This window comes from Symphalangus syndactylus, chromosome 5 (assembly GCF_028878055.3).
Source record: "Symphalangus syndactylus isolate Jambi chromosome 5, NHGRI_mSymSyn1-v2.1_pri, whole genome shotgun sequence".
Lineage (NCBI taxonomy): Eukaryota > Metazoa > Chordata > Mammalia > Primates > Hylobatidae > Symphalangus > Symphalangus syndactylus.
Window position 1 is genome coordinate 118186013 of NC_072427.2, and position 16221 is coordinate 118202233.

Consider the following 16221-nt stretch of genomic DNA (forward strand, 5'->3'; position numbering starts at 1 on the left):
AAGTTGAATATCCAGGTAGGGCATATTTACAATATGCAACACAATTCAATTAAATATGGTTCCCAAAGACATGCAAATCCTTTAATGTTAACTTCATAATGGAAATTTCTGTATTCCAATGAAGATGATGTGAAGAGATTTTAGTGCTGCGCAATTCAGGTGTAATTTTACAGGACTGTGAATTTAGATCTGAGGGTGTGTGTGTGAAAATCACTACTTACAAGGAGTATTCAGGAACAGCATCCTTGAAGGCAGGAAGTTCACGCACATATTCATTATAAAACCATTTAACTTTGAAATGCAAATTCATATAATCGGTGCTCTTGCATAACCGCTGATTTTCATGTTCTATAACAGATAAAATCAAATATTTAATAAAGCTTGGTTTGCCAACAATGCTGCTATGTTCCAATCTATTTTTATTAATAGAATTTCTAAAAGGAAGAAAATAGTATATTAGATGTAAAGGTATAATGAATTGCTAAAAGCAGACCTAAAATTTTACAAAATGGAGAAATAATTATAAGTCCCACATAGAATAGGTCAAGCAGTAATGCAAAATAACTTCAATGTTCTAATCCAGCTTACTGAAAAATGTGAAAAGTCAGATGTAGTTACAGAGTAATAACATACTAAAATTTCTGCTTATCTGCAAATTTTCATATTTTCACTGCTTTTAGCTTGATACAAAGTGGCAGAGAGAATTAAAATTCTTTTTTTTTTTTAGATTATACTTTAAGTTTTAGGGTACCTGTGCACAACATGCAGGTTTGTTACATATGTATACATGTGCATGTTGTTCTAAGCATGCATAAAACATGAGTCAGGAGCTATAATCATTGATTAATTAATATTGGATATATGAAGTGAGTAGATCATATTTCTGGCCTAGTTATTTACCCCCTAAAGTATTAAAATAGTTGAAAAGGAGAGAAAATATCTCTAACTTATGAGGCACATGATTTCTTCTTCATTCTGTAGGTTTACCTAAAGTTATCTTGCACCCTTTGGCTTTATTGATACATTCTTAGCAGGACTTCCTAATATGTGGAATTTTTTTTCTCTCTTGCTCAAAAAATATAGCTTAACACAGTTGTTAAGCTACTGTGACCCGAACATACAGGGCTGGGGAATAGAGACAAATAATAATGTTACTGAGCATGTTTATCTATGCTATTTTTCCCTCCTTAATAATATTTGGCCAATTTTCACTACAATTTTAAACATAATGAAACCTAAAATATTCCTAGCTATATCCAGGTTGAATGTGCCCTCTGAGAAATTCTGCTTGAGGTCTGTGAGTCTCCTAAGGACTTTGATTTATAGCAGAAACATCCTATACTTTACATTCCAAGCTAAATTCTTAAAACACCATTTGAAGCAATGAGATTGCTATAAGCAAATTAAAGGCATCCCTGCTTTTCAAAACCTGAATATAGAGGGACTGAAATCCCAATAGTGAACATAAGAGAGAACTGAACCCCAGGTCAAACATTTCCAAATTATCGGAGCAATTATTAATTCAAGACAAGTTGTAGAGCAGAGAAAGAGAGAAAAAGAAAGAGAGGGAAGGAGAGAGTGAGGGAGAGAGGCATGGAGGGAGGGAGGGAGGGAGGGGAACATAAAGACACGTACTCACATAGAAACAAGAGTAATAAACTAATACTTCTAGGCCAAACTCCCAAACAAAATTTTAGTCAAGATGATATTTTGCTTTAGCTCCCTCCAAATTCATTTCACTCTTTTCACCATTCAGTGTAAGCTCTCCCCTAACCTCTCTCTTCAGATGTCTAATATCCCTGTGCTCTTTAAGAGGAAACATTTACTTGATAAAGTCAGGTAGAAATTTAACACAATACTACCCTGAAACCCAGATCAATGGAGACCTTCGCTCGGGGACTGATGAATTTAGAAGGTTCAACTTACCACAAATACAGACTCATCATTAAATAGCTCTTGGGCTCCTCTGTCACTTGGAATCTTACACTTGGTGCTGGCACAGAACAACCAGAATACTAAACATTTCCTCTTGTGAGTACCACCACCTGCTCTTATGATTAACACCCTCTAAGACCCAGAGAAACATTTTGGACCATTTTTCCTCCTGTGTCCTAGAAACAAAAGGTGACAATGTCCAAATGCTACTGAGGTTTGCAGGTTGTACCATTGCTGACAACAGAAAGATACTGCTTTGGAGTGTGGGGAGAAATTTGTGCTCTGGAAGCAGTTAGGTAAGAGAAGGGGCAAACTAATTAACTTGCCAAATTCTTCCTTTGGATAGCAGAAATGCAGCAGATTATTGCATAATAAAGCATCATTAACAAGCACCCACTTGCTTACTTTCCTTTGGTTCAACCGTATGTGTCTGAAGATACCCATAAATCACTGCAGTATCATTAATCAAAACACGTGCACATAATGGCTGAGAACTATGTTAAATATTAAATAATTCATATTATGTTTAAATTTCTGTATGTAAATTTCTATGTTAATATACATGAAGCCTGATACTTCTTTGCCAACTAGATGGCCATTTAATGTTAAAATTGTCAATAGTTTTATTTTATTTTTAAAATCTAGATGCATGAAGTTTAACTAAATTTTAGCTGCATTCAAATGATTTACCTTAGAAATTTATATCTAATATTAATATTTTGTATTTTGTTTTCATTTAAATAAATATTTTGGGTACTTTAGAAAAAACTTTCTGAAAACTATACATAAACTGTATCTGAGAACACATATAGAGATAATTTTATTTTAATTTTTGTATTCGAAAGTTTAAATTGAACCTTGGTATAAACTATAGACTCAAATGTATGTTTTGAATATGGCAACCTTTTATTTTTTAATCCTTTAAATATTAACAAGGTGTGTAAACTATGATTGGGTAGAAAAAGAAAATATATAAGTAGAGTAGAAAAAGTAAAGGCTGAAAAGCAAAAAGAGAGAAAACATTTCAAAGTGAAGGTATGCCTAAATTTTTTTTTTTTAAGATTTTTTTTTTTTTAATATTGCCATTCTAACTGGTGTGAGATGGTATCTCATTGTGGCATTGATTTGCATTTCTCTAATGAACAATGATGACGAGCTTTTTTTCATGTGTTTGTTGGCTGCATAAATGCCTTATTTTGAGAAATATCTGTTCATATCCTTTGCCCACTTTTTTTTTTTTTGAGACAGTCTCGCTTTGTCGCCCAGGCTGGAGTGCAGTGGCGCGATCTCGGCTCACTACAAGCTCCGCCTCCCGGGTTCACGCCATTCTCCTGCCTCAACCTCTCCCAGTAGCTGGGACTACAGGCGCCCGCCACCACGCCCAGCTAATTTTTTGTATTTTTAGTAGAGACGGAGTTTCACTGTGGTCTTGATCTCCTGACCTCGTGATCTGCCCGCCTCGGCCTCCCAAAGTGCTGGGATTACAAGCGTGAGCCACCACGCCCAGCCAGGTGTGCCTAAATTTTAAAAACAGAAAATAATGAAAGCAAGCAGATATTATGTGACTCAGGAAAGGTATTGTTTGGCACCACATTAAGCCAAATGAAAATATTTGAAAATTTTTATTATAAGAACAAATTAGTGATTTTGCTAAAATAAAGGTGAGAAAGTATATTTTCTGAAAAAATATGCTGATTTATGCATACATTTATTTAAAAACAAAAATATTACCAATCTAAGCATAACACTCTAATATGCATATTGATAATTACATTTTAACTTTTGCATTTTTCCAGCTTTTAGCATCTTAAAATATAACTGCTATTACGTACAACTTTTATCATGTTGATATGAAGGTTTTTTCTTTTAGGTAGGAAGTTAGGATATGTTTTATTTAACAGCTTATTAGTTAGATTTATAAATTATTAGTATTTAGGTCTATGGTATGTGGATCTTCATCTATGCCCTTGCCTCTGCAAATGGTAGGAATGAGCCTGAATTAATGTGTTATTTCTTCCAAGAGCATTTGCACTTGAAGAGAATGCTAAAGAAAAAAGCAACTCAGTTTCATTTACTACCAAAAAATGTTTCCTGGGTGTGTCTCTTGCCCCAGGTTGCATGTGAGGCATTGGAAATATAAATATGGACACATTGATCTGAAGCGGATGGAGCTTAGGGAGGAAAGGGTGACATGTTAACTTTCGATTCAATACAATATGGCAAGTGCCTTGATTTTTGACAGGTACAGGATGTTGTGGTCTCTTGGAGGAGATGAATTTAGCTCTACTTTGTGCTTCAAATGAACAACTTAATAATGAAATGATCTGCTGATAGTGGTAGTTAGTGGGAGAGAGAAATTTATGTCAAAAGAAACATTACATAAAACAAGACATTTTTCTTACTTAAATGGGATACTATTTAAGAGGTGTGCATGTCTGCAAAATTATGTAAGTATGTTTCCAATTAAAACCTTGAGATTTTTTCCTGTCTCTATACTCATATTTTTAAATATTTTTGTGGTAAGTTAGGGTGAATCTTGAATTTATGCCGTGACATTAAAAAAAAAGTTTCCCAATCCCTGTCCCTGGCAATGCAGTAGCCCCTACACTTTGGAAAGCAGGTAAAAGCCAGCAGTAGGCCGCATTTGGTCAGTTTTTCAGACAAGACCTTCAGTTTCTTTGCTTAACCCATCTGTACTTCAATTCTAGTTGTTTCTTCCTCCTTATTTGGCTGCTCTGCTTGGAACTTATAGATCTCCTCCAATGCGTCCTCCTGGACTCTGCAAACTCCCTACATTCCTACAGTCTCTTCATTCCTATTCCCACAAAAGAAACACTTCTGTCTACTTTACTGCAGCCACACATAGGCAGACCACTTCTTCACTTCACAAGTCTTCCCGTTGAGGATGGATATGGGAAAAGAGATAGGAAAGATACCTTAATCTTTCTAAAGAATTAAAACTGGTTTTATTCTTATCTAGAGACTACTCATTCTAGTTCCTAAGAGCGTATCTGCTATGATAACTCTTAAGTATCAGGGTTTTACCAGCCTCTTTGCTGGGAAAAAATAGAAAAATTACTAACAGTTTCCTCCTTACAAAGTTGCTTCCAAACCCATGGGAATTAATCTTTATCCCTCTATGCTATATTTCTCTTATGCACTATCAACTGATATTGATTTTTCTCTGTGGAAAGAAACAGGGGAGCTCAGCATCTGTTTGCCCATTCTGCCAGTTCAACAAAAGAGTAATTGGGTTCTTTCATGCATTATGCACTTCAGCTTATATAATAAAAATTTTTCAATATATTGAGTTGATTGGTGATATAGGTCTGATCTTGAGGACAGTACAAACAAAAATGAAAAGAAATGATATGATTCTATATAATGAGATCTACCTGTGATGTTTGCCTTTAAATGGCAAATACTAAATACAAGATTTTGCTTGTTTGTTTGCAGTGACTTGTAGTACAGAAATCATCATGAACCCCAGTATTTGTGGCAGGTTTAATTTACTGGTTACCAAACTATGTCCTTTTCCTCTCAGGTACACAACCAGACTACATTTTCCAGACTTTCTTGCTGTATGATTGAATTTGGGGCTCTGCTACATCACAACAAGATTTTCGAAGCTTAATGCCCACTTATTAATTATCCTCCAGAGTGCTCTGCTTTCTAATTTCCTGCCTCTTTCTTCCTGTGTACATATACATACATATAGATGTACATATACCGACATACATTGAGGCTGTCTCCTTGCCTTGATGGAACTGTGTTAGTGTAACTCTAGCTGACTCCACTGTGAATTGATGCACCACTGCATCAATATTTTACCTTCCTGTCATCCTTGTTTCATATTCGTGGTCTCTCAGTTACATTCTGGGTAGTTAATGCCTCTTACATGATTCTATAAAAAGTGAGCTGTTATTGTTCCAAAATCCAACTGCCTGTTTTTCTTATGTGTTCATATATTCCTTCCATAATGGGTAATCACATGTTATACAGGAGATATTTAAAATAAACTACAATTATATCCTAACTAATACCTACCAAATAATCAATGTAAGATATTGTTATATCAAATTCAAAAATATAGTTCAAATTATTTCTACGCGAATTATCTTCTGCTTAGTGGTAGACTGTGTTGACAAAATGGCATCAATCTCATCTGATGTGAATGACTCTTAGAATTTATTTAGCCATCAATCCTCCTACATTTTTAATTTTGGCAACAAAGATTTAACTAGCTCATTACATTTACAAAATAAAACATTTAATTAGTTTTCCAAGCTGCAGTATAATTTTGTACAAAATTTAATCTTTGAATTTCAGTGAAAAATATGAATATTTTACTACCAGAATAAAAATGGTTCATTAAAACTGTACAAGGAAAAGGCTTGGCAATTTGGAAGAACATGACTATTTTCCTTTAAAGGGTGCTTGCCAGCATTCACTTGAAAATAATATATTTTCTTCAGAAAGTCAGTGTTTATTCATGAGCTTTTTTCTGTATAATGTACAATTATGTTTTGGTTTACATAATAGGAATGGTATATTCTTGACCCATTCTCATGCCAAAGGAAAATTTGCTGCTATCATCACAGTGTCATTTTTCAGTCCTTACTTTGTGACATAATTTTATTGTATAAACATTTTACCCTATAGTTTGTAACATATTATTTCATTAAGACCATTTTAATCATCCCTCTCCATGTTTGACAGCCTGCTCTAGCTCTAATAGGTGGTAAGATGAATGGTCTGGAAACAATATGAAATAAAAAGCCTGTATTAGGATTCAGTATGTATGATGTTTTACTAGCTATTGTGTGCTCACAAATACAAAATTTTATCACCAAGAAACATTGGTTCTAAACTATGACAGACTATTATAGATACAAAACACACATAAGCATTTCCGAGGTAATTATAACTTCATATTAACAATATTTAGATGGGATCATGGGTTCTTTTTTATATGCGAAGAATGGTAAGCCATGTAATTAGAAGTTAAAAAAATAAGGTAGGATGAGTTACCATTTTCTATTTTAGAGAAACTTTATAAAGATCTTATAATGTTGGGATATCTTTGCAGGCAAGAAATCATCAAAATCCTGGCTGCCAAAAGTAAGCTATAGTGTTAACAAGGTTAAAGGTTAGAGTAATAAAAATGAAAAAATAAATGACTATACATAATATGTCAGGAAAAATCATCTGGACCAATGTGAATCCTCTAGAGAGGAAAATAGGCAAAAAGGAAAGATTAGTCACAATTGTAAATTATGGTAATCAAATTTCTTTTCTCTCTCTCTCTCTCTCTTTTTTTTTGTTTTGTTTTGAGATGGAGTCTTGCTCTGTTGCCCAGGATGGAGTGCAGTGGCACAATCTTGGCTCACGGCAACCTCCACCTCCTGAGTTCAAGCAATTATCCTGCCTCAGCCTACCTAGTAATTGAGATTACAGGTGAGTGTCACTACACCTGGCTAACTTTTGTATTTCTAGTAGAGATGGTGTTTCATCATGTTGGCCAGGCTGGTCCCAAACTCCTGACCTCAAGTAATCAACCTGCCTTAGCCTCCCAAAGTGCTGGGATTACACGTGTGAGCCACTGTGCCCAGCCATTATGGTAATAAACTTTCTTTAGAATCAGTGACTTTGGAGGAACAAATATAGTTAATTTTTGTAGGGTGAGAAAAAAGATATAGAAGTTTCTTTCATGACACATTTTTGATATCAAATCTTAGCAAAATACTAGGAAAAAAAGCAAAGAAAATGAATGAAATAGTGCCTTACTTTATGACCACTGAAACTCATGCCAAAGGAAGCTTTATTCTTGAGAGGAGTAGCAGTTGGTAGTTCTGCTCATAGTTACAAACAATTCCTTAGCAGAAACCCAGAATGAATCCAGGATCCCTGGGTTCATTAAACCAGGAATGATGTGAGGTTGGACATACCTCATAGATACACTCTCTGATTGATCTACTTAGAATTCTGGCCTAGATCTATGAGGTATGTCCCGGTTGGACATACCTCATAGATCTACTCTCTGATTGACCTACTTGAATTCTGGCTTATATCTAGTTCTGGTCTAGATCTAAAGCCATACTGGTATGTTTAGAGGAAGACCCACTCCATGATCCGACTTAGAAGAATGCTGCATGACTTGTCCAAGCCATATACCTGAAAAATTAGGAAGCAGTATACAGGTAGATCCACATAATCTGATGTTGGAAATAGAGATGGATAGTTATAAAGAAAAAGAATGGGATGGAAAGGGAAAGGGTATTTTTAAAAAAGAGAGAGCCAACAGGCTGGATCATAATGATAAAAGGCATCCAAAGAAGCTCTTGGCATTAATTGACAAATCATTGACCAAGCCTATTAAAAAAAAGAATAAGTTTCACTTACTTTGCATATTTACCCATAATCCTAGAAATAAATATCGTACAAAGTATATTTGTGAGAATGAGAACTGAGTACTAAAATGTGGATTTCATTCCTTTATACAACATATTCATTGACTATTCTACTATGAACCAAGTACTATTTTCTTTTTTCTTTTCTTTTTTTTTTTTGAGATGGAGTCTCGCTCTGTCGTCCTGGCTGGAGTGCAGTGGCACGATCTTGGCTCACTGCAGCCTCCACCTCCTGGGGGTTCAAGCAATTCTCCTGCCTCAGCCTCTGGAGCAGCTAGGATTACAAGTGCCCGCCACCACACCCAGATATTTTGTGTGTGTGTGTGTGTGTGTGTGTGTGTGTGTGTGTGTGTGTGTTTTAACAGAGACGGGGTTTCACCATGTTGGCCAGGCTGGTCTCGAACTCCTAACCTCAGGTGATGCGCCCACCTCAGCCTCCCAAAGTGCTGGGATTACGGGCATGAGCCACCATGCCCGGCCACCAGGTACTATTTTCTATACAGGAAATACAGCAAAGAAAAAGACACCGTGTCCCTGCCATCATGGAGCTTATAATATAGTGACAAGTGGCAGACAATAAATGCCATTCAATGTAATGTGAAGTATAACGTGAGGTACGTGTTCTGGAAAAAATATATATATAATGTAAGGGGAAGAAGTGGGCCTGGAGTGCCTTTTTTGATAGGGTGCTCACGGAAGGTGGCTCATGAGATGACAAGAGAGCAGAACTGAATGAAGTCAAAAAGCAAACCACAGAGCCATCTTCTGGAAAAGCATTCCCAGTGGAGAATACAGACAGTAAAGTGGCCCTCAAGCAAAAAAGTGTGCTTGACAAGCTCAAAGAGATGCAAGGAGGCCAGTGTGACTGAAGCAAAGTGAGTTTGGGAGAGTGTTGAGATCTGGGTTCAGAGAGAAACCCAGACTAGGTCACGTAGGCTCTTGTAACCCATGACTGAGACATTTTCCTCTAAGAGTTACGGAATAAAACTGCATGATTTTGGTCTGATTTACATTTGTAAAACATGGCTTTGGTTGCTATCTGGTGAACAGATGACAGGGATGAGAAAGTAGAGGCAGAAGGATATGCAGAAGGCTACTGCAGTAGAACAAGGGACAGGGCAGCTTGGACACTTGGGTGGTAGCAGTGATGATTGTGGTAGAAGTGGTGAGGCATGAAGTCTAATCTTGGTTCTGTGTCTTTCCACTACATAGCCTTACCTCTCACCTCTTTCCTTCCTAAATAACCTGAGACCAGAAATGGTAACTTATTGAAATTTTGTATCCCTGCCCAACCTTGTTTGCTTAGAACCATAGATGGATGAATAGATGAATAGATAAATGGATAAAAGAATGTAAAGATTGTATCCAGTTTCTTTGCCATTTCCATTTCTTCATTTTCTTCTAGGTCTTACTGGGAATGGAGTGGATCATCAATCAGACTAATCAACATTGGACTTGGCCTACAACTTTGCTGGTTTATAGCTTCCAATGGGGAAAAGTCACTGCTGCATCTTACTCTTTTTTTTTTTCTGTATTAAAATAAAAGGCCCCGATTGTGTCAGTAAATTTTTTTGCTAAGAATTGTTGATAAAAAACAAAAAAACAATTTCATCCATAATAGTTCAAATTAACCACTCATAAATAATCAGTTTCAAGTATGTCTCAGAATCTTATAACTTTTATTACAAAATCATTACTTATAGTTTTTTATTAAAAGACTCAAATATTTGTGGATTTTACCTCTTGAAATTTATGGTACATTTTCTCATTACTTATTTAAATGTAACCTGTAATTGAGATCCTTTTTTGTGGGAGGAAATTGATTTCTATCAATGATTTACAGCATACAAAAACAAACTAGGAATTTCTCTTCTTGGTAGATTTCAACTAAGCTATTTTTTCCTTAGCTTTTCTGAGTTTGCCTTCATCTCCTTATTATTTACCAAGGAGATGGGCCCAATTGATAGGTCATGAAGATAAAGCGAAAACATGTTCACTTAGTTTATATTTTGACAGGAAGTAAAAACATCCTGAATATTTGATCAGTTTAAAATTTATTATTGGCGGGAACAGTTATTTACTTACTTTACTGATAATGTATTTGTTTAATAAGTCTGTTTCCTTTCTCTGTATGCCTATTTTAGTTCTGACATGTTCAATTTCAGCTCACGGTTTTAAAATAACATCTGGATAGGAGATCCTAACGCAGCATGTCTCAATTTTACACTGAAAATGCATAAGTGAAAACAGAAAACTATGAATACTTACATGCTCATTAAAAGTAAAACTGATCAATAACCATGGCTAGCACCTAGGGGAAATTTTCAAAACAACTGGATCTATAAAACTGCAATACAATGACCCATTCAGATGTGTTTGAGCACCTAAGACTATGTCTCACGTTATAATCCTGACTCTTGCTGTTCATCTCTTCCTCACCTCCAGTTGCTTGCCAGGTGTGAATGCGTATAAGAGAAAACTGTGTAGCTAATCATTAGCTTCCTAGATGCTGGTTTTATTTTTTTTTTTGTTCAGGGAAGCCAGAGTTCTGATTCATAACCCTTCCCAACCCTGCAACAAATAATTCAATGAATGAAAGGTATGGAAGACGACTTCCAGAAGATAACTAGCCAGGAAGTGTGTGAGTTTGCATATGTGTGTGTGTGTGTGTATGTATTGTATGTGTGTTTGTGTGTGTATGTTCTGTGAATATGTGTGTTTCTGTTGGTAAAAGGTAAGTAAAAAGGTGAGAGGGAGACAAAGAAATGCCAGTGGCATTTTGCATTGTAGGGAGAGTGTTTCTCATAATTAAAACAACCTTAACATCCTATGCAATGGCAAAGAGAGAAAATATGTGAAGAAAACAGGGCTGGGCGCCATGGCTCACGCCTGTAATCCCAGCACCTTGGGAGGCAGAGACAGGTAAAACCCCGTCTCTACCAAAAATATAAAAATTAGCTGGGCATGGTGGCGTGCACCTGTAATCCCAGCTACTTGGGAGGCTGAGGTAGGAGAATCGCTTGAACCTGGGAGATGGAGGTTGCAGTGAGCCGAGATCGCGACACTGCACTCCAGCCTAGTGACAAAGTGAGACTCTGTCTCAAAAAAAAAAAAAAAAAAGAAAAAGAAAAAGAAAACAGGCTAATTCTCATGAAAAGAAATTAAAAACAATGAAAATTTGCATCATCTGAATTATTTAGACTAGGAGTTCACAAACTTTAGTCTGATTGTTAAAATGCAGATTCCTGACCTCTACTCTCAGAGATTCGGTATGTTTGGCATAAGCATTCAGGTGAGCATTCAGATGAATATAATGCAGGTGACCTGGTTGGCATATGTTGACAGACACTGTCACCAAGATTAAGACAGATCTCTGAAAAACCAGCTGAAGAGCAGAAGATAAATTTAATTTAAAAGTGTGCAAAGTGGTAAGATGATGTCTTATTTTCTATGAAATAAGAAAACAAAGCCATAAGAAGACACTTAGAGAATAAGATTACAAATTATGACGGAGTTGCAGCTCTAGTATTCACTATATTAGAAAATTAATATTCACTGTAAAATTTAAATTGGATAATGTTAGAAGCTACCTAAATGTTTAGAGCACTTCTGACAAATAGTTAAATTTTCTTAATATTCAAATGATTTTTATAAATTAATAACAATTAATAAACTAGTTTATTAAAAAGTTAGAGGATAAGAAATTCTCATTTACAATGGCCTTTAGACATGTGAAAAATGTATAACTATGTTCATATTTAAAGAAATGACAATTTAATGAGATATTTGTCAGACTGACAAAAAGTAAAATATACACTGCTTTTCCCATTAGGGAAAAATTGGCAATATATATCAAAATTTTAAATGTTCAGGAGACTTCAAGATGGGTAAACTAGAGGTGCCTGGCACTTGCCTCCTCCACACAGACGGACATAAACACCAAGTAGGTAACCACATGTGGAATACAGCATCTGGGAGAGAACAGTGGAATTCAGCAGAGAAGAGACAGAGAACCTCTGAGGTGAGGAAGGAGAGAGAAGTGAAGTAGCTGGCCCCTCAGGATCAGCTCAGAGCCAGGAGGAACTTCCCATTATGGGAAAAAGGTGAACAAAAGATCCCCAGTGGTTTAAATTCCCACCGCCCGCTCCTACAGTCCTAACATAGGAGAACCCTTTGGCTCTCACAGGACCTGAGACTGGAATAGGAGCTGCTGCGAGTTCACTTGATTGGATTAATTCAAAGAAGGAGTTCACGCTGGGTCCTGTAACCCCTCCAAGACCCAAACAGCAGCAATATTGTGCTATTTTGAGAGCCCAGCCCTCACTAGACTACACCGTGCCCTGAGAGCTAAAAGCTCCTGCATCTACATCACTGACGCTCTGCTGACATCCCCCTATGTCCTTCCCGAGGACTGCAGTATCATGACACTAGTTGGACACGGCAGTGCAGCTGAGTTTCCACTACTCTAGCCCATGAAGAGCCTTACACCCCAGGAAACGTGGTACAGCACACCAGAGAGGCTGCCACGAGAAAAAAGTGAGACAAAGTGTATATTCCCCAGGGCTTGAGAGCCACCTGCCTAGGACCACTGCCATGCAGAGCAACCCTGCCCCTCACAGGAGCAATGCTGCCATGCAACTGCAAGTGCCTTTAAGGGCCTTGGTTATGGGCCCGTCCACATGCCATCCTGGGACCTGAGGAGAGACTTGTCCTGCACATCACCACTGCTGCCGATACCTACACAGGTCATCTGGAGGCCTGGGGATTGGTCCATCCTGCCTGCCACTGCTAGCATCCCCATGCGCCATCAGGGGACATGAGGACAGGGCTGCTCTACCCACCACAGATGCAGCAACTTTTCATGTCCTCTGCATTCTGTGTCCTGCCCGCCACCACTGGTGCTTGCACACACCATCCAGGGACCCAAAGACAGGCCCATCCCTGTCCCATAAACCCCCCAAAACCCAAGCAGCTGCAACATTCTGCTATTTTGAGAGCCCAAACTCACCAGACTATATAGCGCCCTGAAAGCCACTGCTGCTGCAACCAGTACCTGCATGTATCATCCTGGACCCTGGGGACTGATCCACCCCACCTGCCCACTGCATGTATGCACACATACACCTTCCAAGACCCTGGAGATCAGCTCACCCTGACCCCCACTGTGGCATGTGCATGTCATCCAGGAGCATTAGGAAAGACCAATTTCTTTCTTGCAGTCTGCACACAAGTGTGCTTCTCAGGGGCCAGGGACTGGCCTGCCCAGTCCTGCACTGCCACTGCTGGCTCCAGCATGCACCACTCATGGGCCTGAGGGTTGGCCCACCACCACTACTGCCACTGCCAATGTTATGCATACTGACACCACCACCACTGGCACTTGAGGACCAGCATGCCTAGCATCCCATCCCCAGCAATGCATTCCCATAGCCTCCACTAATAACTGCAGCTTAAACCACAGAGGAACTCCAAGACATTAATGATACTGATTACAGCCAAAGGAATGGTACAGAGAACACACTACTGTGCCCTGCCAGAAACAAAACCAAAGCATCCTACCAAACCAATACCATAGTTACATAGGTTTTGAGAGCCAAGTCCTCATGAGAATACATTGTACCTGGAGACCCTACAGCTGCTGCATCTATAGATCCCTGAAGCCCTGCTGACACCCCCTCTGCTGAGAAATCTGCTGCTAATCTGATTTCCTTACATGTGACTATAGGAAAAAGCCTTTCCCTATAAAAGCTAATTCATAAAATTAGAAAAAGTGACTGCTACACCAGATGTGCAGATACTAAATGCAAGAATCCAAGAAATAATGAGAAAGCAAGGAAACATGACACCTGCAAAGCAACACAATAATTCTCTAGTAACAAATTTCATAGAAAAGGAAATATATGAAATACTTAAAAATTAATTAAAAATGGTAATATTAAAGAAACACAGTGCAAGAGAACCCAGATAAACAAGACGAATGAATTAGAAAATTCATAATCTGAATAAGAAATTCAACAAAGAGATAAATATCATTATAAAGAAAAAAATCATGGAACTAAATATTTAAGGAATGAAAAAACATAATTGAGAACTTCAAAAATAGATAAGGTCAAGCAGAATGAAGAATTTATAAACTTGAAGACAGGTCTTTTGAGATAACCCAGCCAGATAAAATTAAAAAAAAAAAAAGTAAAAAAAGAATGAACGAAGGCTATGTAACACATGGAACATTATAAAGTGACAAAATATTCAAAACTTTAGTGTCCCAGAGGGTGAGGAGAAAGGCAATGGAATAGAAAACCATTTTATATTGTTAAATATAATAGCTTAAATAATAAATAAATAATAAAGACCACAGCAGAGCTAAATGAAGACTTCTCAAGTCTTACAATAAATATGGACGTTCAAATACAGGAAGCTCACAGATCTTCCAACAGATTCAATCCAAAAGTTTCCTCCAAGGAATATTATCATCAAACTGCCAAAAGTCAAATACAAGGAAAGAATTCTACAAACAGTAAGGAAAAAGTCAACTCACATATAAGGGAGTCTCCATCAAACCAACAGTGGCTTCTCAGCAGAAAGCTTACAGGCCAGGAGAGAATAGTATGAAATATCCCAAGTGCAAAAGAAAAACAAACAAACAAACAACAACAAAAAAACTGCCAACAAAGAATACAATACCCAGCAAAGCTACTATTCAAAACTGAAAGGCAAGTAAATTCTTTCCCAGACAAACAAAAACAGGAGGAATTCATCACCACTACACAGGCCTTACAAGAAATGCTTAAGGAATCCCTACATTTGGAAGTGAAAAGATGATATCTACCATAATGAAAACAAAAAAGTATAAAATTTACTAGTAGAGTGCATACAGAAAAAAAACATTAAAAGGAACGCAACATTATCACTATGAAAACCCACCAAATTGTAAGGGCAAACAATAAAAGATGGATAAAGAAAAATGGATATATGAAGCAATCAGAAAACAATGAACAGAATGACAGGAGTAAGTCATCACCTAACAATAATAACCTGGAATGCAAACTTTTAAATTTCTGATTAAAAGATATAGACAGGTTAAATGGATTTGAAAAAAATCTGACTGTATGCTGCCTAAAAGAAATTTACTCCACCTGTAAAGATACATATAGACTGAATGTGAAGGAATTAAAAAATTATTCCATAAAAATGGAAATCAAAAGCATGCAGGAATAACTAATAGCAGACAAAAGAGACTTTACATCAAAAACACAAAAAGAGAAAAAGAAGAACATTATATAATAATCAAGGGATCAATTTACCAAGATGATATATCAATCATAAATATACATGTACCCAATATCAAAGCACCCAGATATATAAAGCAAATATTCTTAGCACTAAAGAGAGAGAGATCCCATAAAATAATAGTCAGGGATTTCAATACCCCCACTTAAAGCACTGGACAGCATATATCTTTAAGGATTTATAGCCAACTGAATTTTTACAAAGGCACTACGAACATACCTTGGGGAACAGATACCCTCTTCAATAATGGTGCCAGGAGAGCTGGATATCCCTATGTGGAAGAATAAAACCAAACCCCTATCTCTCACTATATACAAAAATAAACTCAAAATATATTACAGACTTAAACATCAGACCTGACACTACAAAAACAGGGTGAACACTTCAGAACACTGGTATAGGCAACTATTTTATGGCTAAGACCTCAAAAGCACAGGCAACAAAAGAAAAAACAGAAAAATAAGACTGATATAATTTGGCTATTTGTCCCCTCCAAATCTTGTGTTGAAATTTGATCCCTAATAGGGCCTAATAGGAGGTGTTTGAGTCATGGGGATGGATCTCTTCTCACGAATGGCTTGGTGTC

The 16221-nt window shown here is 37.1% G+C and overlaps 1 protein-coding gene across 2 annotated transcripts in view; it reads right to left on the reverse strand.

The window, feature by feature from the left end:
• Positions 1-16221, reverse strand: part of UNC13C (unc-13 homolog C) — a 663443-nt gene that overhangs the window by 140777 nt on the left and 506445 nt on the right. For both annotated transcript variants that reach the window (XM_055279200.2, XM_055279199.2), the window contains one exon: positions 222-348. In XM_055279200.2, coding sequence (XP_055135175.2) covers positions 222-348 — 127 coding nt within the window. The remainder of the gene's footprint in view (positions 1-221; positions 349-16221) is intronic.